We start from the raw sequence: 22,156 nt of genomic DNA, 5'->3' as shown, positions 1-22,156 counted from the left end.
ATTAACAAACTAACTAAAGCTGAAAGTAAAATTTTAGATTACTCATTATAATTTATTACTTTTAGTTACGAAGATCGAACACCGTAAAACTAAGCGCTATATAGTATTTTATACTGGAGTAAATTAAATTCAGTCAATGTAATTCTAATTAATGATCCATTGCGTACGTACGTACGTGCATCATATTTCGTATGTATTTAATCGATATAATAGTAATATGTCGTTATGTAATAAAATATTTTTTTGAATTTAAACTAGATAACTTGATAGACTTTGAAATTGAAACAATGAAATTTAGAGGGTATATAAGAAAGCGATTTGATCGAAGATACTCTGAGTAAAAATTACTTTAAGATAATAAATTGTATAAGTAAAGCTTTTATATAAAGATATCACTAATAATAATGGTCAAAGAGACAAAGAACGTTTTAAATTACAGATTCGAATGTACCTTGAAATTTTTCTCAAGAAAATATATAACGATGAGTCGCAAATGATGAAATCATTGACAGTAATTATTATCCTAATACACAAACACATATAAATAATTATCTTAACAATGGACGAACACATATCATTCGAGTGAATGCAGTCTACTCAGACGCTACCATTAAAGTCATTGCTTTCGAATGAAATTCTTTAAAGTTCCAAATGCGACTCTTCGATCACACTAAGTGCACTTCACTCTCAATGTCAATTCAGTTCCGATGTGCCAATCGATATTAAAACAACACGTATATCAATATCACATATTTCACTGTTAAATAATGCAAAATATATTCGAAATAATTACTTACTGTAAATACTTAAAAATAAAACACAATCCGGAAAATATTCTATGCAGTAGGTATAAGAAAAAACTAATGATAACATCTTTGAATGGTAACTTTGTAGAAATAATCCATTGAGATCACACATCGCTTCAGATTATCTTTAAATCACAATTTTGTAGGCTTCACTTGTTTCCTATTAATAGCAATCGTAATGCGTCTTTTATCTGCATCTTCCCATTCCACATGTCTTAGAGTAATTCCGAATCACTATACTAACTATGATTTGGTTGCTTAGATCGGAATAATTCAAATAGGCCACGTTAAGGTACTGTGAGTTGAGTTGATGATATCACTACCTCTTCTGTTTCTTCATTGGCTTCATCAATCAAATTTCAATACACTCAACGATACGTTAAGCATATTCAAAATAGTTTGACTAGGTTGAATTCTCTTCAGAGATTAATTATTTTTGTAAACCATTCCCATAGCTTTGTAGAATTCTTCGGACATATCAAGGAGCCAAAACAAACCTCAGATATAAAGATATGTCAGAATGGACATTGTTATAATAATGAAAATATTTGGTGATCTGAAAAATCCCTTACTCCAGCTGCAATCGAGGTCCTTCGCTATAACCTATAAAATTATACATATCTTTTATTTATAGTTATTTAATATAGATTTTGTTAGTAAAAAATAATTATTTTCTAAAATATTCAAATATTGTTTACTATATATACATACGTCACTGAAAGTTCGATTATAATGAGAAGGACATTTTGCAAATCGGACATCATCCCTTGTTGCTATACAGTCAGATGGGCCATCGCAAAGGTACTGTCTTCTCTTCCTATCCCATGCTTGCACCCATCTGCAAACGAAAAAAAACTGATAAATTTTAGCTCAACTGCTACTTTGATATGTCATGTTAGTAGACTTTTATAGTCATAGTTATATTTTGACATTACTTTAAGGCTCTAATCTTAATACAAGATGATAATTTTCATAAAATTTGTCATAAGTCGTATTCTATGAGTTTTTTTAATTTGTTTCTTACCCGATACGACAATCACACTGAAGAGGATTTCCAGCTACGTAAATATTATGAAGGAATAAAGAGTTGGGTACACCAGGCCATTCGTGCCTAGCTGGGTTTGGTACTCTAGCGATCATATTATCCCTCAAATCTAAGGTTAAGTTCTTGATACGACCAGGTCTCCAAAAAACTTCATTCTCTATTTCTGCGATGCTAGTGTTGTAAACTGTTAGTGTTAGCGTCTGTGATGTTACACCCTGTAAAAATGAAATATAAGTTATATAAGCCTTTTCGCCCTGTTTATGCCATGGTAAATAACCATGCGAAATTCAGAAGTTGCATTTAGCACTAAGCCTTATGGGAAAATGTAATGTGTTTATATTTACGAAACATGCTACAAAATATACTCACTTTTAAAATATTCTGGGACATAAATTTCAATGCCCGTCCGGTTATTGTGATATTATTTAATTTGGATGGCAAAAATCCGAGCATTTCTTTGCTCAGATCGACCTGCGTGTTATCAATTTGTAGATAAAGATTTTCCAGAGCATCATTGTGTGTAAGAATTTTAGGTATATTAAAATCTCTGATATTACCATTCACCGATATCTTTAAAGTTCTCAAACCATACATCTTACTGAAAGCGCCATGCTGAAAAATAAAAGTTATGTTTTTGTACCAAATGAGTTTTCTTTGGATTATTATGTATATATACGAATATAAAAAAATATTTTACCTCTAATATACTTAATTTTAGATGCGTAACGTCAAGATATTCAAGTCGCGGTGAGACTCCATACATGCTAGTGTTCATGAGAGCCGATATAGGATTACCAGATAAAGACAGCCATCGGAGCTCGCTCAATGAGTGTGTTGCCTGAAATATTTTAGGTATATAGAACAAATTACGTCTAAGCTGAAGATATACCGGTAGTTAAAACACTTATTAGAAAGTATAATTCAACTGACAAGTGCTACATTTATTTAATGCTTAACAGGTAAATAATATATCTATCATATATGACTCAGTTCAGCTCAGTAAAATTCTAGTGTCTCGATTATGTATCATAAACTAGTTAAAGCATATTCAGCAGTTTGATATATCAAAATTAAATGTACTTTATTCAATAGGATCAGACAAGCCCTTTTAATACTCAATTTATAGGGTTAAATTAAATTCAAATCTACCAATAGCTCAGATTATAGAATCCATCGAGAATACCACGCAAGAAGTTAATTGTAACTTTTTCCGGCTATTAATATAAATTAGATACAGTTATAATATCATTGATCCCAATAGACAGTTTTTTAATCTTACACCTCCTTCAAATACTTTCTTGTCAGCGAGGAGGGCTTTTATACGTATCTGCAACATTTCTATGTTAATTAGGATATACTTACAACTGGAACATTCGTTAAGTCATTATACGAAAGATCTAATGATCGAAGACGGGTCAGATTTGCAGTAATGTCCGTCGGCACTGATGGGAGATTGTTGTATGATAAATCCAAACTTTTCAACTTCGGCAATGGCATTGATGGTACCTTAAATAAAATTTATTTGTAGTAATTTGCATTTTGTATATTTCTAAGATAAGCATCAGAGAGGATTAATCAGGACTTCTTATAAATAATGTATAAAAATACGAATTCGTTCATTAAAATGTTTAGAACATTAATACTCACAGACGTTAGGCTAACATTCTTTAATCCTAAATGCGATAATCTTCTTTCCAAGCCCTTAAAGATACTACTACCACGTTCACCGTTGTTGAACGGTGTGTTCATACTCAAATCCAACCAAAGTAACTTTGGTAAGGCCGTGAAAGAACCGCTTTCAACTCTAACCAAATGGTTGTCAGAGAGGTCCAACCAGGCAAGCGACTGAAAATACAATAATCGTTAATACAAAACACAATTAGGTTATAATGAGATATGTCCTCTATTTGTAAATTGCAAAAAATAAAAGTTTTCCAAGATATATTACGTGCAAACAAGCAATAATTAAATCTACTATTCAAAGTGCGATTCATGCAAAAGCCAGACTAAAAGAAATTGATGTTTTCATAGCATTCAAATTAAGACTTAAACCGTTGGACATTCAAGGTCAATCAATATATCTATAATAAGAAATTTCAATTTTAAAGCAATTCTTAGAATTATGCGACTAGCCTCAAAATCGAAAGCACTTCAGGCTTATTTGAAATAATATGCTTGTCATTATTTTCATATTTCTTGAAATTAATATTTGACAAATTATTTTGCAACATTTTTTAAATTAAATATTTGCTTGAGTACTAAAGTTATTACAAAACTCTATTGCTGAAACTATACTGCTAAACTCTTCGGCTAATTGTAGGATATAGGATATATTCTAATAGCTCTAGCCAAAATGAGCTATAATTTAATATATCGTAAAAAAATTGTGGCGCCGTTACTATTTTCAGGAAAGCTATTAATCCGAACCCATTCTGCCACATACATGACTGAATGTATTCGTCAATTGTCTTTATAAGGTAACGGAAAGTGTTCTGATATGAAAACACCAAAGCGTTATGTACAGAAGATCTACCTTATACAAAACATTCTGCGGGTACTGTATCTTTCGGTGCAACACTCTGGGATGGTCTCGTCTAGCGGTGTGGTACATGTATTCGTCACTGTAGTCCGGCTCCTCCAGCCAGTACTCGCTCGGTTCGTGCTGGACATGACATATTAGCATCTACCACACACTGGCAACAGTAGCGTAGCTTTAGGCAAAGGGCCCTAAGATTAATAGACCTGAGCATACATTAGTTGCTATTCTTTGAGAGCACTCTCTAAACCAAACTAAATTTAATATCTTCGTGTGGGATTAGCTCACCAAATAAATCGTATACCGAAAATTCTAAAAGTTTTGGAAATAAAATTCGGTAAAAGTAAAATTAAGAAGCCATTGCCATGATTAGTGTCTGGATTTCGAAGTTATATGGACTTTCCTTTAAGTTTATCATTCGTTAGACATATTAGTTCACTTCGATACAAATATGACTTTTAAGGATTGATGATCTGTATTTTGCCACTTCATTTAGAACTAGTCTTAACCCAAAGCCCTTTCTCACTTAGCTACGCCACTGACTGGCAACACGTAACTATCTATTGGTTAGTATCGTTCACAAAGGATTCTCTTTGTTCCATAGCCTCCACGTACTTTTTAATATTCCAAATATTAAAATTCTATGACAACAAAAAATTATGAACGCACTTACAGGGTACGGGACTGAGACATTACACTACGGGGAGTTGCAAGGACTGCAATTGAAATCTTAAGACTTGTGATTTTTTCGGAATAAATTGAAAAAAAAAGAGGATATGGAACTAAATAATGCATCGGTTATTATTAAACACGGATTTGAACCATGCCATTAAGAATCGAATCTTTTTAATGACATGACAAATTAAAATTTATACAAACGTCTGTACATTACCTCATAATATTTTTAATCTGCTTTACCATTAATCGAGCAGTTAGTATCGAACTAAACAACTATCAAAACTTGTATCTGAGAAAAAAATTGGACTTACTCTGAATCTTTGAACTAAATCCGCGATAGCTACAGCTGGGATTGTATTGCCACTTAAGTCAAGTTCAACTAAATGAATAGCTGCAGCAGGTGATAGACTGTTTGTTGGTATTCTTGATAGATCGTTATCGGATAAGTCTAACCTGTAAAAACGGAATAAAATAATTTTAGTTTTGAACATTAATATTTCATTTCAAAAATATCCAACATCTCAAAATTTCTGATTGATATTATTTTATCAATGTACATGATATAGTTTTTATCAAATGAAATTATACCTTTCTAAAGACGGGGAAATAATGAGGTTGTCTGCCAAGTTCTTAATGTTGTTATCAGATAGATCGACTGAAGTGAGCGCCTGCATGTCGTGGAATACTTCAACGGGTAGTTCAATCAGATGATTGTGAGATAAGTCTATTATCTGAAAAAGCAACACATTGTTTTTTATGATTCAAATATCTTAAACTTAATTTTTTTCTATAATTTCAATTTCATATAAATCAAAATAAATGTGTGGCTGATATGGAACATATACAAGTAAATATTTGTAGTTGGAACTCTTAATAGTACTAAATAATATGTTATCATGTCCAAATGTAAAATGTCTTCTTTTTTCTTAACCGAATTTTACAAATAATTTAGTAGCGATTTATAACTTACCTGTAAGTTTTTAACTTTCTTGAAGCAATCATATTCCATATGAAATATTTGATTATGTGATAAGTCCAAGTATTGCAGCATGAGCATTGAGCCGAAAACTTCCCTAGTTACGTTTCTTATTAAGTTGTATGAAAGATATAATTCCGATAGAGTTAAATCGGCATGTCTGAAAGTTAAATACATTTTAATTTGTTGTTATTCTTTGTAGTAAAATTTGAAATGATAATATTTGAAAGCAAGAAGTTCTGAAAAGATTAGTTATTTTTGCTTGATAATAGTTTATTGATGTATTTGAGACTCTTTTTTTAACTTACCTAAAGTAATAAGGTGCAATGTAGGAAATATTGTTATGAGAGAAATCTAAAACCCGTATATTTACTGAAACAGTTCCAAGACCTAAAAATAATAGAGGTTTATTGTTACTTTAATGATAAAAACATTAAAAATAATTATAATCGAACAAATAATTAAAAAGCAATGTATAAAAATGAATATAAAATAATAAAACATAGAATATATTATAAGGACTAAAATCTAAGAATCACCTCGTTCAATACGCAGAGGACTGGGATCCTCTGATACTAATCCTGAGATAAAAGCGAGCGAGGTTAACAAAGGCATGCAAAGAAGAAAAATGTTAATAACAAAAAAGAAAAATAAAGTTTGGTGACATAACTCAAAAAATAGAAAAATAGGATAAACAATATTAGTAAGCATAAAAAATAGAATCGAAGTATCAAACGCTATAAATAATTATGTGTAATATTTATTAACTTACTTTGTGCTTTAGGTGGGGGATAGAAATTTGACGTAAAGAAACTAGGAGCATTCGAATCTGTTAACGTAATGATTCTGTTGTATGAAACATTTACTTTCAAAGCCGTTGCTGAACCTACTTGGTCGAAAATTGAAAACTTAAACGTTTCCAATTGGTTGAACGATATGTCTAACCTAGAAAATAAAAAATTTGTAATATTCAGTAGTTTTTTAACTTAGCTTAAGATGCTAAGATTATTCTTTTACTCTTACTCTTTCAGCGCTGGTAAATTCTGAAATGATTCTTCACTTATTTCTGTGATAATATTCCCCCTTAATCTGATCACTTTCAAATTGTCCAAGCTTGTAAAAGATCTTCTGTAAACTGTTTCAATTAAATTGTCTTCTATGAGGATTTCTTGTAGTTCTCTCAAATTGACAAAAGTGTGTTGATCGATTCTCTGCAGTTGATTTAATGATAAGCAAACACTTTCCAACTCCCTATGGATGTCACTCTGTAAAAAAAAATTATAGTATCACTTGGTGCGTTTTATTTATCTTTTTTGGTAAGATAATTTAAAATGTAATAGATCTAGAACTAACTAAACAATAATCTTCAAGAAGAGGCCGTAGCTCAGCAATGAGAAATTTATAGGCCGTTACTTTAGAAATTATAAGCAATCAAAAATATATAAAATTTTATGAATACGTTACCTGTAAAGTTCCCTTAGAAAATTGATCAATCAGATTATCTTGTAAATTGAGTGTTTTCAATTTGTACATAAAATGGAAAGACGTGTCAGGTACGTTCTTCAATTTGTTGTTACTCAAATCCAAATATTCTAATTCAATAAGAGCCTTTAATGGTTCAAAAGGCAGTATTTTCACGGAATCTGCTAACCCGTTCGCCATTTTAAGTGTAGTTAGACTGTGTAACTGAAAATTATAAAATAATATTATTTGTCTAAATTTTAATGAAAAGTTAAGACGAACTATTAAAATAAAATTTTACCTCAGCAAAAGCAAAGGGGTCTATAAAATCTATATTGTTTTCAGAGAGATCCAATGTTTTTATCGTTCGAACATGTTGAAATGCACTAGCTTCGATTCGATTAATTGTGCTTCCTATAATTTTCAAATCTTCCAATTCCACGCCAAATTCGAGGAAATCTTCTGAAGTAATACTGCGCCTTATCAGTTTACTCACTGCTAAGTATCGCAGAGAACGCATTCTGAAACGTAAAATATGCATCACATATATTAAATAGTACTCACGTTATTTACCAAATAAAAGCGTTGTGCAACTAATATCAGATTTTATTTTTCTATATTTTTATGTTATGCATTTACACAACCTAAAACTTTGCTTAAATTATTTATTTGTGGGAGCTACCGAATTTTCCATCACCCTCAAAATAGTTAAGAAAACATCAAACACAGAAATTACCGGCTTAATTCTATATCTAAACACAACGAATAACACAAGTGCAAGCATTTCGTAATCATAAAAAAATTCAAGAGTCAACAACAATTCTACAACGCATATTACCCACAGTCTACCTGATAGTAATGATTTTGATGACATCGGTTTAGGTATCGTAACATAAAAAGCATGTCTTCATTTTTAAGATGAGATGATATCTCAATCACAGACAATATATGAACGTAATACAATAATAAATGTTTACAAAAAAACTTACGTAGCCACATCAGTTACATGCACATAAATCATTGGATACATTTTGATAAAAAAATACAAAGTAAAACAAAACACGCTTAAAAATGTTAAACTAATTGCATTGAAAAGTGATGAAATAAGCAAAACACCGACATCCTTTCAATAACGTAGTACAACATAAAGCCTCGTGTGGTTACAAAAACATACCGCAACTTACTTGCTCTGATATCGGCAAAATTGTATGTCAGACTCGTTTCTGTAATCAAAATGTAATAGCAAAGACTCGTACGAAGCTAAATATTTAACACTAGTTTTAAAATCTGATTTAAATACTAAATTACAATTAATAAAAATCATAGCCGAGCTAAAACTATTTAAAAAAAAGTATTATTTTACAAGATACGAAGTAATGTACTAAATTTATTTAATAGCAAAGACTAACTTACTCAAATTAAGGAGACAGCAAAATAATAAATTAAAAAGGCAGTGTCAGATAGTTAAATTATTAAAGACATCATACATTACTTCTTAAATACATCTGTTCTTTTCAGTGCTTATAAACTTAAATATACTATAAAATATATTAAGATTTGAAAAAAAAAAACTATTATAATATAGTACAAAATTGAACTTAATGCATGCATTGAACTAATAACATCACTATATAACATTTTTCAATACATAAGGTGGGTCAAAATTTACAATAAATAAATTAAAGAGAATATATACATATTGGAATAAAATAAAACCATAAACATAAATAATAGAGTATTTAAAATATATACCAATTTTAATTAATAGTGATTTAACGGAACGGAGTTCGTTACCATGTTTTAACGTGTTATCTGTAAATACATAGTTAAAACGTGACTTTCAGTATTCGAATATGATGTGTAACATCTGATATCTCACCTTAGTAATAAAAACATTAACAGTATCCTCTCGGAAAATCGTTTGGTACCATATGACAGCTAACTCTAGCACCGAGCGCTCATTGGTCAAATCAAACGCGCACTTTTCCGACTTCCTGTTACACACTTCCGTCCCTTTTTACGAAATCATTCTCACAGATTTCAGGAAAGCGAGAGGAAAGATGTTACACATCAAAAAGTACATATGATTGTTAAATGTTTATTTTAAATTTCATAAGACAAGTTTTTAGGTTGTGTAAATTATTATATATTATTAGTTAAATCTAGTTATCATTAGATCGAGTTTTAAGAAAATAGGGACGAAAACTGACCTTCTGACGTCTTGTAAGCTCATTTCTAGTGATGACGAACCACTGATATCCAAATAGAACAATTTGTATTGAAAATTGTTAACAGACGGTGTTGTTGAGTATTCAGAAGGATTGTTTGTTGCCAGTAAATTTGTGTCAACCTAAAACATAATGGCTGTCACTTAAACGGTCAGATAAATTAACCAGTTTTTGTTAGCAAATAAAGTACATGAGCTGCTTCTGGTTAGCGCAAAAATAACTTTATCGATCAGCAAATAATGTTATATTGGGCAAAATATTTAATTTTGTTCATCAAAATAATAACTTATTATAAATATTATTTGTATGCCAACCGATTGTATAATACTGTTGTGTTGAGACTGAGCATTATTTTTCTGATAAATCATTGATTAAGTTTCTGATCAAGAATTACTGGTAAATTTTTTTGACAAATCATATTATGCTGTCAAAATAACAATTGAGCTGATTTTTATTGAATTATAATTACGATAGTTATTATGTTAAATGAAAATTTTTATTAATAACATTATTGTATGTTTCTCATTGGCGATTGTTTTAGTCAAAACGAAAGTATTCAAATCAATAGAACGTTTGGATAAAAAATGAATGAACAAATAATTAATATTTAAATATTACTATCAATAAAGGTTTTCATAATGATCATACTTTATTGTAGTTAATAAGCATTACCTTATTCTCTCTAAGGTTCAAGAAACGCAACGAATCTAACTTGTTCAACATGAATTTTGATATCATCGTCAAATTATTCTCAGACAGATCCAAATTCTGGAGACTGTTCTCGAGACCGGCGAAGGAGGCTGGGGATAGTTCAGTCACACCACAGTCTCGTAGAGATAACGTTTTTATCTTCGCATTACGGAACGCATCCTCCTGAAAAATACATTAAAATAAGTGAAACGAATAAAAACCCATGAATATAATGAAATGAAAAAGAAATTCTTGCACAAATAATTATATTATACTCGCAGGCGAGTTGTTACTGTTTATATATTTTTCGTTGCATAACTAAAAAAACAATTATTTAGCTGTAAATCTGTCAAAAATCTTAGCCGAGTTGTGCATGTACATTGGGTACCTGACACTTTAAACTGGAACATAGTAATAAGGTTTGGCGATAGGATATGAATGAGTGGTACCCACCCACACAGTTCGCATACTTTAAGCCTAAAAAATATCTATTTAAAAGCAAAAAATAATAATAAAGAGTATAAATTAATGGAGGGGTTATTATAATTTCCCATTACTTACTCTTATTGTAAAAATAGGATTTCCATTGAGACTTGTCGTGTTTAAAATATTAAAGTATTTAAACGAACCCGGTAATAGGATTTTTATGTTGTTTTGGTCCAATCTGAAAATGATAAGGAATGATTTTAAAATTCAATTGTTTTCGTAGATTTTTTTCACTTATTTGTAACTTAGCAATGGTCCAACTTGTATATTTTTTGTCGGACTATTGGCCCTAATGGGCCGGGCACTTCAGCGTCACCGCGCTGGGAGGCGAGTAAAAATACACAAATACCAGTTTGATTTTTAGCTTAGAGATAATTTGTGGGCAGGAAAGTGACAAAAAATATTCTCCCAAAAAATGAACAGGAGTCGATTGTTACATTGAAAGAACTCACTTTAGATAATCCAGAGATAGCTTCACACCATTAAGATCATGAGCTGGTGGAACCTGCTTAATAAGATTGTTAGAAAGATCTAAGTGACGGAGCTGGCGAAGTGGAGACAGCTCCTCGTAAGGAATCAATGTGAGCTGGTTGTCACCAAGGAGAAGCTGTAAGAGTAAGGTAGATATATTAATATGGAAGAAATTTCTACCAAAACGACTTCAAATTGAAAAAAAAAATTAAATAATTAAGACAGTGTTAATTGTCATTTTATAACATCTAATTCGTTATAATATAAAAAATACACTCAAATCAATGGAAATCTCCCATTTTATTATCTTTGGTCATAATAAGTTATAAGTCTTAAAAAATACTTAAATATTTCAAATTTAGGTAATTTAACAGAATATTATTCATTATATTATATGTTTACGACTAACCTTACTTAGTCTGCTCATACCATCTCTGAAGACTCCACTGTCGATCACAGATAAATGGTTCCCATGTAAATCAAGTGTTTCGAGAATCAACAGTCCCGAGAACGCATCGAGAGGTAGGGTAGCAATTGAATTATCAGATAATATTAATGTTTGTAGTGAGTTCTCTAATCCTAGCCAATTATCACCCGTTATTTCTGTGATTTCATTACCTGAAACAAAAATATATCATTATTGGTGCGAGAATAAATAATAATAATAATAAAGAATAAAGACAATTGCATGTGGCGGAGATGAGAATGCTGAGAGGAATTTGTGGTGTTACGCGAATGGATAGAGTAAGGAATGAGTACATAAGAGGAAGTTTGAAACCGAGAAGCTATCTGGAAACCGGCTGTCTTGTTATGGGCATGTTATGCGGAGGAATGAGGACCATGTTGTGAGAAAGGTTTTGAAAATGGATGTGGATGGATATAGAGGTAGGGGACGACCCAAGAAACGATGGATGGATTGTGTGAAAGACGATATGGTTAGAAAGAATGTTACTAGTGAGATGACGTCCGACAGAGAAGTATGGAAGAAGAAGACATGCTGCGCCGACCCCAAGTAAAATTGGGATAAGGGCAGGAGGATGATAATGATGATATTGGTGCGGGAAAAGAAATAACTCATTTTGTAAGATCAAGCCTATTTTCCAACAAATTAAATGCCACTAAAACTTTAGGAAAATATAAAATTAACATCATAAATTTGGTATAATACAAAGCTTTTACGTCATCGTCATGTCAAAACCTACAAAACGTCAGCTGCATTTACTAAAAAATAACCCAAGTAATTAAGTATAAAAAATACCCCACACACAATTCTTGACGGATAATGAATGATGAGAATATTATATTTATTAGGTTGTTAGCTGAGTTAATAATGTAGCTGGAATAATAAAAGCTCTTTCCTCGAGGAAAAAACTGTAATGAGGCATTGAGAATGCCATAACCCGATGTAGTAATTATGACTTTAGATTAAATTTGTATATCTTTTAAAGAGTGTTTGATGGAAAATACTTTTAACTTTCTTTTGACAAAATATTGTTGGTAATTCTCATTTAAATATCCTTCCTACAGCGGCTACAGTAATTGTCTCTATAATAAGATTTCACGGCTGTTTTTAACTTGGCCTATGATAAATTTTAAGGCTCATGTCAAAAAGCTTTAATCAACAAGGCATTTTGCTCTATACAAGATTCTATTAAATTTAAAAAACGTGGACTTAGTATTGGTTAATTTCTAGGCACGATATCTAAAAATTTTATTGTACTATACTGACATATTCTGTAATTAAAATGGTGGAAAATAGTGACTACTGAGTTTCTTGCTGGTTTTTCTAGAATCTGCTTTCCAAACCTGTGGTTGTTTTACATTTCATTCAATACTGTAACATGACGATACAAAAGTACTTTTATGAGTCTACTTCAATAAGAACTATTTTAATTTTGAGTTATAAAATATAATTAAGCCAAAATTTATCTAATTTCATTTATGTTTTTAATTTCACAACATTCCATTTATCATTGTAATGCAAATTGTACGTTGTTGAATTAATTACATCACAAGTTAAATGGCATTTTGAAATAAAAGCAACATAACGTGGGTACAAGTTTAACAGGAGCAATTTACAACGCAAGGAGACAAGTAATTATTAGATGCAAACATCTTTAGAGTAAATTAACACCACTCAAGAAGCATAAAAGGAAAAGTTTATCTCTTATGAAAAAGGCCCAAATGTAAATTCGTTGACTGAAATATTGACAGTCACATATTAGAAGAAACAAAAATGACCAATTTTTTGGTATAAGGTACGAAGTAAATGGAGAAGACGACAAAAGTTTGGTATTTTTATTACTTTACTTGCAAATTTTTACTAATAATAATTCACAATAAAAGAGAGTCAATTATTTCATTATAACCTCTATTGGCTGACTCGCAAATTAGCCAACCCTACCGGTAAGTAATTTTAATTATTCCTTACATCAAAGTCAAAGTCAAAAATCTTTATTCAATATAGAAGTGTTACGCTTGTTTATTGATAGTCAAAACACTACCACCGGTTCGGAAATAAGTCATCAAACTTGAGAAGAATCGGCGTAAGAAACACAGCGGGATATTTTTTTTAAACGTTATATTTTATGATTATTGTTTTCATACAGTAACAATAACTATATTTTCGTTATTTGAAATAGGCTGGAGGCGATTATCTCATTTCCAACTTTCAAGGTGTGCAATCAACTAAGAAGTCGTTAATTTTGTAATATTCACACAACACAAAAACGCTCTTTAACGATTCTTTTAAATTTTACAATTGAATTTTTGAAATATTTTATTTATAAATTTCATATTTTAAAACACCATATATCGTATAATACTTTACACATAACACGAGTACAATATATATGTACATATACATTATACACATATATATGTTACAGGCCCTGTTCTCGTTGGTTTCTTGTATGTTTAGATCTATTTGAGAGGCTATCGTGGCATGATTTAATATTTCCTTATTAAATTCCTTCCAGCCTTTGCGAGACCCCTTAGCTGGCGATGATCTAGATACTTATACATTTCTACAATTACTTTTTGCTATGACTTACGGTAAATATTAAATATATACCAGCAAAATTGCTTCTGAAAATATGTACTTAAAAATTCAGGGAAGCGATTTTTTTTTATTCATTTAAATTTAAAATAGAAATAAAATAATTCTTACCCGTTAAATCAAGTAGGCGCAATTTCTGGAGGTACCTCAACGCTCGGCTCGGGACCGATGTTAACCTGTCCTGTTTCAGCTCCAATTCCCAGAGTGTATTGTCTAGTCCATAAAATGCCTCATCTTGGATGCTCTCTAGCGGATTCTGGTTTATAGCCAGTCTGTACATACCTGGAATTTATAAGGTTATACAAATCTGTTATACATTATTCCAAATAAAATATTGTGCCTCAGGAAATATCTATCCTACATTTTGTATCATATGTTTCGTAATTCTGTTAACCAACGCATCGAAATATTAAGGTATATTTCGTAACATAAAGTTTACCATCATACGAGAAAAAATACTATTTTCGAAATAAGTTAGAATATGAGCTATACGCGAATTATTAACGGTAGTAACCCCACTAAAACTGCTACCTATAAAATATATCTCTCATGAATATATTCAAGTGTTTGCCATAATATACAAAAAAGGTTAAGGAATGCAGTTTATTTAGCGTTCAAATATTTAAACGTTGTTTACATAAAACCATGTACATATAATACGTATACGTATATTGTCGACCCGATCTCTTAATTAACTGTTTAAACAAGTTCAGGTGGTCTCGTTGGCGAATGGCAATCTCGGTGCCCTAACTTTGACAGTGTACTTTGTTGAATATAACAGTATATATTAATAACAACTTAATATAGAACTTTTAAATTAACATGGTTATTTTTCTTACTACATGTATTTAAAACGGGATATTTACCATGTTTTTGATTTACATTATCTACGAATGTCTTGTTCAGGAGACTTCGTTGTATATTCATAATGTCGAAATATCGAGCTCCACCAAATAAAAATAAAAAACATTGTAAATATCCTGTTTTAAATACTTGTAGTAATATAGAACTGTCTAATACAGTTCTTAGTTCGTATTTTTTTATCTGAACTGCAAAATTTTATTCCGTATTTAACTTTGATTTATTTAGTAATAAATAATTATTGTTGCTAGCTTCTTACGATGGTTACCTAAAGGCTTTTAGTTATTTGAAGATCATTCCTAAAATTAGCATCCTCAAAGATTAACAAAACATTTATAATACTTTTATGTTATTTATTAATTATCAGGAAAAGATAGCGAAGTATATGAAAGCTATGTACGTGGAGTACAAAAAAAAAAGTTTAATAGTAGGTTCTGTTTCAAAGGTGGAGCTGAACAATCTTCGTAATGGGTCACGGAGGCCCTTGTATTATTCAGAACGTCCACCGCAGTCGGCCAGTTATTCTCGTTTAGCTATTTTCTACATAAAACACCTGATACCCAAGAGAACCCTTTCAAATAGAGACTCTACTTTGCTACTGTTGTAAAACTGTTGATAATGTAATTTTAAAATAAATAGAATTAATTATCTGTAGCGATAAAATCTAGACTAACTCGATAGGCATATTTTATGTAAAAACAATTTTGTTATATTACGAATTAAAATTGTCAATAATATTATCTCACCCGTAGCTTGGAAGAAATGAGGCTCAAGATCTCTGATCTTGTTTCCAGTGAGTTGCAATGTGAACACTTTCGAGCTGTTGACTGCAGCTGGTACTCGGAGGATAGGAACATGCTTGCAGGTCACTATTCCTAGGTCACCAGCCGGCTTTGAACACGTGCAGAGAGCTTGAAAGAGACATGGTGGGTGACCGGTGTCTACGTGTAACTGTAACAAAATCGCATTGTTATTTTTGTAATTGTATTAAATATTCTATCTAAAATAACCGTTTGGAGCCAGCCAGCCATCTTCAAACTCTAATATTTAATTGGAATTGTTAAAAGATAATATTCTAATTTTAAACAGATAAGACTAAATATTTTTTTAAAAGGAATTGGTATAGTTATTCTACCAGTTATTATGAAAACAATATAATATAAGCTTTGATATCTTTTAATTTTATTATCGACCTGTATCTTTTTTCCCATTAATAATAATCATTCGGTATAATTGACAAGTCTTTATTTTTAGTATAATGCCGGCAAGAAAGCAATACAAGCAAAAAGCAAGAAATGAAGAATACGCCAGAAATAATTTAAATTTTTACATTGTAAATCTTTGGTAAGGATTAAAAAGTCTGTTTAAAATTAACAATTAATATTTTAAAATTTTATTGCTACATATATTTTATGTTGAGTACTTTGAACGTTAATACCCCGTGAAATTAAGTAGGCATTTATATTAAATTGATTTAACGAACCAATGACCCTGAATGTATCGGGAAAAGGTCGATCTCATTTTGTTGAATATTATATTGTATAATTTCATACGACAATCCTTTACATATAGCTTTGTTTTGGTATTTATTTCATCAGAATTATATAATTATGTACTACGTTTGAATAGAGACTTGATATATATATTTTTAATTAATTTTAGTTATCATAATATTAATTATAAGAAGTCATTAATTTTGTAATATCCCGTTTTAAATACTTGTAGTAATATAGAACTGTTTAATACAGTTCATAGTTCGTAGTTTTTAAATTTGAAAATTTATTCCGTATTTAACTTTGATTTATTTAGTAAATAAATAATAATAATTATTGTTGCTAGAAAGCCTTACGATGGTTACCGAAAGGCTTTTAGTTATTTGAAGAACTAGAAGATCATTCCCAAAATGAGCGTCCTCAAAGATTAACAATACATTCGCTAGCATTCTTGCCACCATTCCACGCGGTCAAGGTTTATACAGTAACTTTTTTAAATTCATATTTGTATATATATTTAAGCACTTAATGTTATCAATTCTTATGTTATTTGTCTTAGCGAAAGATAAAAAAAGTCAATAAATACATCATGTTATCATAATAATCATGTAAATTTGAAATTAGAATAAGAGCATAACTTTTTTTTCTTTATGAGAATCGGATACTCCAGAGAACAGTTCAGTTAAATTACTGATTTCAGTCTTTTAAGTATGTTTATATACAATATTTAATTTTGTATTATTGTCATTCTCCACACGAGATGTATTATCAGATTTCATGAATTTCTATTCATCCCAGAGGTTGGTTGGTGTAAAAATGATTAGTCATTAAGAGACATTCGTTGGTACTACTAATGATACTCTTGATTTTAGAATGGAAGTAACTTGCTCAAAATATGCTCGGGCCTTGCTCAGCCTCAAAAAGGTTATCGTATAAATTGATATTAATTGTTGAATTAATTTAGAAAACGACAGTATATATCACATTAGATTTGGACATTAATGGTTGTTGTGAGAAATAAATGAATTTCAAATATATTCGTTACAATAGTTTCGTATATATACGTATTAAGTTATTTAGTTGGTAGAGTAGAAGTAAGTATATAAATCTTTTAATTAACATTACAAATATTATGATCATATAAGGGTAATAATTCAAGAAGGTACTTACTTCTAGAGCTCTCGCTAAGGACGCCCATATCATTAAAATGAATGTGACCACAATGAGGGTGTATCCGAACTTGATTATCGCCATCAAACTCTGTAACAAAAGATATAAATTCAAAAAAGGTCCCATACAATATAATAATACTAAAACATTGTTAATATTTGAATATGTATTGAGATACATACATGTTTATAAAAATAATACCTTTAAATTTGAGAAAATCTGTTATCTTTCATAAGAATGATGTTTATTTAAGTGATGATTTTGTCACGTGGTGTTTATGCTCAACGATGTGCAGTGTACACATCGTTGAACATAAACACCATTAATATAATATAACAAAAGCAAATTTCTTTTCTAAGTGCCACAATTACTTAAAGAATAACACAGCGTGCACAAAAAGAAAACAAATCAACATCTCGACCTCAATCAATTTTAAAAGGAAATATCTATCAAAAATAAATTATAAAAATATATATATGATGAGAAAAGATGCATAAATTTAGACATATTTTTTGCTGCCTAGAATGATCTTTTTCATAGATGCAAAATGTAGTGTAGGTTATAGGGTCGGTTTTCGTCACGGTAGCATGCGAAAGCGATCCCGAGGCGCTCGCCGAGGACCGACGGAGAGGATACCGTTGGTTTTTTAGTTAGTTTAACGCTGTACTAGGGTACCGGCGATAACCCCCCCCCCCCCAACTCGTAATGCGTACTAAAAGGTAAGAGGGTCAGGTCATTCAGACGTACTAATATAACATTACTTTGCTATTTTATAATATAATTATAAAACGAATATAGTACAAAACAAACAATAAAATATACATATATGTAGATGTTACTTGAGTACCTAAGTGTTGTATAGCTACCGATATAACTTTTGCAAATATTTATGAATGTATAGATTAACTTTAATGTCATGTAAAATATTTGTTTAACCCTTACATTTGGGGTTTTGATATCCGAAAGGATTTACAAAATGAATGTTTTTCTTATACGATAAAGAAGTATGTAATAAATTGTATTACGTATTATTTGAATATTATGTTTGATATTTTTATATTTATGAACGGAATACTCGATAGCTTTAGTATGTTATGTAATGTAACTTCAAATATTTAAATTAAATACGAAAGAGGATTTGATACGTAAATTTATTTATTGAAAGGATGTAAAAAGACAATTTCGCCACGACCACCTAAAAAAGTCGTAATATTTACAAGGTTCATGTGTGTATATATGTTAGTTTACTTATAAATGCATAAACAAATTCGGATGTATGGGGTATCGTTGGAATCTTTCCATTGATTCGTGTATTCAGGGCCGTCGTATTTCTTAATTTTTAAGTTTTTTTTCGATTGCAAAACATATATGTACTAATTTTTTTAACATTAACAGCCTGTAAATTTCCCACTGCTGGGCTAAGGCCTCCTCTCCCTTTAAGGAGAAGGTTTGGAGCATATTCCACCACGCTGCTCCAATGCGGGTTGGTGGATACACATGTGGCAGAATTTCTTTGAAATTAGACACATGCAGGTTTCCTCACCATGTTTTCCTCACCGCCGAGCACGAGATGAATTATAAACACAAGTTAAGTACCTACATGAAAATTCAGTGGTGCTTGCCTTGAACCCGCAATCATCGGTTAAGACGCACGCGTTCCAACCACTGGGCTATCTCGGCTCTAATGTACTAATATTATACGTCAATATAACAAGTTGAACTTTGTATATAACTACAATTAATATTCGTATCCAATTGATCATGCCTTGGCGCTAGAACTAGAACTGCTAGAACATCAAACACAAATGAAATTACTGTTATTAGTATTAAGTCAGAATACTTAATAGTGCTATGATTATTATTCTATATATTTGTTTTCATATTGTAGCAACTGTATGTTGTATCTAAGTTATGTCCAGAAACATTGGTTTATATGTAGTCTATTTTCAAAACGATAATTAATTTATGCATATACTAAAATTGGAGTGTCTGTTTGTAATATTAAAATAACCCATTTTTACTAAATGGATATGTATGTATACACGGTACATATACCAAAATAACATTTTTTACAATTTTTGTCTGATGTCTGTCTGTTTGTTCCGGCTAATCTCTGGAACAGCTGAACCGATTTCGACGGGACTTTCACTGGCAGATAGCGTATGTAATAAGGAGTAAATTGGGCTTTTATTTTAGAATTATATAGAATAAAAATAAAATCACGCTACAATATCCAAATAACTTAAATTCAAACAACGCGCACGAAGTCGCGGGCACAGCTAGTATTTATATAAAAATATTAAAAGATATCTCTTTCAATATTTTCTTTCTATATTAAGTGACATTATAATTAAAATGTAACTTTATTTTTTTATTTTAGGGAAACAAACAATGAGATGACACTGATGGCATAAAAATATACAATATCACATACATCAGCTAAGTTTCTACTGATACTAAGTACCTACTAAGTCATTAGCTTATTAGAAATTAATTTTATTTTATTATAACATCATTCACATTCAGAATAGTAAGCATTCAAATAACTAATTTATTTATTATAATCTGTCATATTATAACGTAAAGTCCACCCGCCGCGTCCGAATGTCTGTACGCGATAAACTCAAATACACTCGAATGGGTTTTTATACGGTTTACACTGGTGGTTTTTATGTTATGGCGGTGGATTTACATTTAATTCAACACTGTTACATGACGATTCAAAAGTAGTTTTATGAGTCTACTTGAATAAAGAATATTTTGATTTTGATTTTGACTAACGAACAGAGTGATTCATGAGAAATGTTTAGGTGTATAGTTCATTAAAAGAAATTAGCGAATATATATTGATGATTACCAATAGAGATGTATATTATGATATAAATGTATTATGAATCCTTATTCTAGTCGTCCGGCTCAGGTAGCTAGTATACTATATAATTGGAAATAAGTTTTGATATCAAGTCAACAGCAAATATATGAAGTCTCTTGAAAAACAGTTACTATAATTACCATCATATTAATTAGGCTGCTACACATTATAGTTCTCTGCATATACGGAGACATACCGACCGTAATACCGAAAATGTATCTTTCTTTCATAAAGAAAATAATAGTTCATAAAGAATTATATAATATATTATTTCATATAGAATATCGTAATCGCTATAAAAAAGACTTATGCCTTTTCATACTGCGAAATTATATTAATCCTTTTATATACAATTATTTATTTTGTGGTAGAATTTAATTAGGTATCAATTCCCATATGTTATTTTCAATCCATCTGCTGGGAAGAACATTGCAATTGCGGTCCGAATTTCTACAAACAATAATGTTTACGATTGTGTATCACATTCAAGCGATTTCAAACTCTAAATCGTAATACATAAGGTCGTTTTTATGTTTCAAGTAGCATAGGTATGAATTATTCTGAGCACGATCAGTGATATGTTGATGGAATGCCGTATCTTGATTAGAGAGTGAAGTTTATATAATATCTGTGGTAATGCTTTTTGTATATTTAAGTATTTCGTATATGGTAAACGTATGTGTTCTCAACACGTGTTGGTGATAAAACTGTCTGTAATAAAGTTATCTACGAAAAATGCTACGTAATTGTTTTTGAAACAAAAATTGTAAACAGCTTTAATTCTAACTACTTCGATTCGACTTGTTAGTAGGGCTGTGTGAAAGCCCGTCTGGGTAGGTATCACCCACTCATCAGATATTCTACGGCCAAACAGCAGCACTCAGTAATGTTGTGCTAGGATTTGAAAGGTGAGTGAGCCAGTGTAAGTAAAGGCAAAAGGGTCATAACATATTTTTACGATGTTTCTTACAGCGCCATTGTCTTTGAGCGGTGGTGACCACTTACTATCATTTAGTCATCCGCCTACATATATCATAAAAAAAAACCTCAAATTGCTAAAAAATTTAGTATAATTGCAACACTCAGAGCAGTTCTTTAAGTGTGAAAAATGATTATATCATAAAGTATATTATACTCTATGACAAAACGGTCACGGTGACAAATAAAACAAAGGACGTTACAAATACAATGGATTTGAAGATTACCTTTTGAGTCTTACGAGTAGTTTCATTTGAAGGGGCGCGTTTTCTTTCTAAGGAAATCCATAATTCAATATGATGTAATTTAACTTATATATAGTAACAGCCGAAGTCAAATTTTAAAAA

The 22,156-nt window shown here is 30.7% G+C and overlaps 1 protein-coding gene across 6 annotated transcripts in view; it reads right to left on the bottom strand.

Moving 5' to 3' along the window:
- Positions 1–293: 293 nt before the first annotated feature.
- Chp (chaoptin) overlaps positions 294–22,156 on the bottom strand; it is a 71,526-nt gene continuing 49,663 nt past the window's right edge. For 2 of the 6 annotated variants that reach the window (XM_064216394.1, XM_064216395.1), the window contains exons 4-29: positions 17,960–18,049; positions 16,043–16,247; positions 14,547–14,717; positions 11,787–11,995; positions 11,359–11,513; positions 10,982–11,084; positions 10,403–10,603; positions 9,713–9,852; positions 8,687–8,725; positions 7,804–8,023; positions 7,506–7,727; positions 7,065–7,306; positions 6,814–6,986; positions 6,581–6,622; positions 6,350–6,431; positions 6,036–6,201; positions 5,654–5,796; positions 5,377–5,518; positions 4,385–4,513; positions 3,499–3,696; positions 3,214–3,357; positions 2,549–2,689; positions 2,221–2,463; positions 1,831–2,066; positions 1,518–1,644; positions 294–1,409 (exon numbers count right to left, since the gene is read on the bottom strand). In XM_064216394.1, coding sequence (XP_064072464.1) covers positions 1,305–1,409; positions 1,518–1,644; positions 1,831–2,066; positions 2,221–2,463; positions 2,549–2,689; positions 3,214–3,357; positions 3,499–3,696; positions 4,385–4,513; positions 5,377–5,518; positions 5,654–5,796; positions 6,036–6,201; positions 6,350–6,431; positions 6,581–6,622; positions 6,814–6,986; positions 7,065–7,306; positions 7,506–7,727; positions 7,804–8,023; positions 8,687–8,725; positions 9,713–9,852; positions 10,403–10,603; positions 10,982–11,084; positions 11,359–11,513; positions 11,787–11,995; positions 14,547–14,717; positions 16,043–16,247; positions 17,960–18,049 — 4,068 coding nt within the window. In that variant the 3' untranslated portion in view covers positions 294–1,304. The remainder of the gene's footprint in view (positions 1,410–1,517; positions 1,645–1,830; positions 2,067–2,220; positions 2,464–2,548; positions 2,690–3,213; positions 3,358–3,498; positions 3,697–4,384; positions 4,514–5,376; positions 5,519–5,653; positions 5,797–6,035; positions 6,202–6,349; positions 6,432–6,580; positions 6,623–6,813; positions 6,987–7,064; positions 7,307–7,505; positions 7,728–7,803; positions 8,024–8,686; positions 8,726–9,712; positions 9,853–10,402; positions 10,604–10,981; positions 11,085–11,358; positions 11,514–11,786; positions 11,996–14,546; positions 14,718–16,042; positions 16,248–17,959; positions 18,050–22,156) is intronic. The other 4 variants (XM_064216397.1, XM_064216399.1, XM_064216396.1 and 1 more) reach the window with 4 other exon arrangements.

Source organism: Vanessa tameamea, chromosome 12 (genome assembly GCF_037043105.1).
Source record: "Vanessa tameamea isolate UH-Manoa-2023 chromosome 12, ilVanTame1 primary haplotype, whole genome shotgun sequence".
NCBI lineage: Eukaryota > Metazoa > Arthropoda > Insecta > Lepidoptera > Nymphalidae > Vanessa > Vanessa tameamea.
Note: the sequence above shows the minus strand (reverse complement) of the source record. Positions and strands in the feature narration are given on the sequence as shown.